The 2,212-nt window shown below is 40.9% G+C and overlaps 1 protein-coding gene across 1 annotated transcript; it reads left to right on the forward strand.

Annotated features, from left to right (window-relative positions):
* Window positions 1-1,375: 1,375 nt before the first annotated feature.
* LOC139177597 (keratin-associated protein 21-1-like) lies at window positions 1,376-1,962 on the forward strand. Its single transcript, XM_070773760.1, has one exon. It carries the CDS (start codon window positions 1,401-1,403, stop codon window positions 1,668-1,670), a length of 270 nt encoding a protein of 89 aa, XP_070629861.1. The 5' UTR covers window positions 1,376-1,400; the 3' UTR covers window positions 1,671-1,962.
* Window positions 1,963-2,212: the final 250 nt, after the last annotated feature.

A 2,212-nucleotide genomic window follows, 5' to 3' on the forward strand; every position in this document is an offset into this window, starting at 1 on the left:
GGTTGCCATTTCCTCCTCCAGGGGATCTTCCAGACCCAGGGATCGAACCTACATCTCTTGCATTGCAGGCAGATTCTTTCCTGAGCCACTAGGGAAGCCCCAGGACCAAGAGGAGGATGATCCAGTTCAGACAATAACACAGAGGAAAGGCATCTCACAGGAGCTGATTACAGATCTGAATTTTGATGTACAAATAGATTTTTTTTTAAGCCAAGAAATTTGGTAGCAAGAAAAATATTAACAACAGAAGAAATGTTACTCATTTCCCTCTTTTATATGTCAAAAAGGTAAGTGTGTTAGAGAGGATTATTTAGAAGAAAGGAGACATATTATATTGTAAAGTCACAATGAACATTTTTGTAGAAGGTTGAGAACTTCTGATTAATGTACATATGAATAAGGATAAAATTGAGTTTTGTGGTACTTGATGTCATGAATATACTAGGAACTGAAGATGGGCTTTTGCTGTAATCAGAGTGACCCCACTTACCTTTAGCCTTTGAACTAAATGTGTAAGGAAGAGTAGTGATAGAAAAAGGCAAGAATGATTGAGGGAGGGGAATGGACTAACGTCTCATAACACAAAACTCTGATAAGGCTTAATGTGAAAACAAAAATGAGTTTCTGGTCTAACTGAGGACTTCTGATTCTTCAGGCAAATAAAGTTGGTTAAACTGTTAAAGTCTCCTCAATGGTGAGACTCAGGTAGCTACAAAAAAGAGAAAAAGAGGGCTGCCCCACGTGAACAGGACCTTCCATTGCCTGGTGCATGGAAGAAGAAAATACAAGAAGGAACACATGCAGCATACTGTCTCCACGCCTGTAAGTCTTCACTCTTCCAGGGAATGGACTTCGTTTACTGATCAGATTCTTAGGATTTGAGGAGAGTCGGACAAGGCAGGGGTAAGGAATGCAGAAAGGGTAGGAGAAAACGGACAGGGAGTTGCAATGATTTAGGAAAGGAGACAGGAATATTCCTTTTCCTGTGGTCAGAAGCAGGTATTTTGGAAAACTGAGAGAGAAAAGGAGGCAAAATCATCTGACATTCCCCAACAGGCTTGTTTTATAAGGTATCTGTTAAATGAGAGGAGATTTTGAAAATGATCAGCTTTGGGTCACACAATTCTACTAAGACAGTTTGTCCGCAGAACAAATTAAAGTGAAGCTCTTAAAATGAAACAGGAGTCTCCCAAATAATGAGCTATTTTAAGCAAACTTTAGTGATTGTCAGTGGTGACGTGACTGGCTCATAATGTTGCTTCCATATTTGTTGTCTATGTCAGGGAATGAATGGTATGCTCTGCCAATTACTGACAGTATATAAAGGTCCATGGGAAGGAGACACACACACTTCAGAAACATCCTCTTGCAGGCCACCTGAATCCTCTTGCCTTGACAACATGTGTTGTAACTACTACGGCAACTCCTGTGGCTATGGCTGTGGAAAGAGCTACAGCTGTGGGTTCAGCCCCTATTATGGCTGTGGATATGGAAGTAGATACGGCTGTGGATATGGCTCAGGATACGGCTGTGGATATGGGACAGGATATGGCTGTGGATTTAGCCCCTATTATGGCTGTGGTTATGGAACCAGATATGGCTGTGGATATGGCTCTGGCTATAGCAGCTACTGGCCAGTTTGCTACAGGAGATGTTATTCTTGCTGCTAGAACATCACCCTCTTAGCCTAGTGTGCTTCTGAAATGAGGAATCTAAAGATAATACTGCTTTGAGGATCTGTAACCCATGATTTGTACTTGCAAGAAATTGTATGCGTGACAGAGGCTTTGACCTCCAACTACCCATTTTTAGATTGACGTCCTTGAAGTCTGAAGTTCAATGGTGATATCATCTGACACTTCCAAATGTTAGCCTTTCCTCCCTTAATCTCTGAGTCTCTCTTATGATTGTGTTAATGATCCTAACATTCTAAAGCTTGGATAACCCCTTTTTCTCAATAAAAATGGCTCATTGTTTCTAACAAATCTCTGTGAATTAGTCTTTCTTCAGGTGCTATGGCCTCTTTTGAAGACTGGGCTAAGAGGTTGCTTGAACCTTGAGTTCTTGGATATAATACAAGCATTTCTTCTTGTATTTGCACCAAAAACAATACCTTCTCCAAGTATTTCTTGTATCTCACATGCTCAGGCACTCACATACAGAAGCACAAATCTCACAGTATTTCAGAACCATGCTGAACCATGCAAATCTC

This window comes from Bos indicus, chromosome 1 (assembly GCF_029378745.1).
Source record: "Bos indicus isolate NIAB-ARS_2022 breed Sahiwal x Tharparkar chromosome 1, NIAB-ARS_B.indTharparkar_mat_pri_1.0, whole genome shotgun sequence".
NCBI lineage: Eukaryota > Metazoa > Chordata > Mammalia > Artiodactyla > Bovidae > Bos > Bos indicus.

Coding starts and splice junctions, on each gene's coding strand:
- LOC139177597 (XM_070773760.1), top strand. CDS start 1,401: ATGTGTTGTAACTACTACGGCAACTCCTGTGGCTATGGCTGTGGAAAG.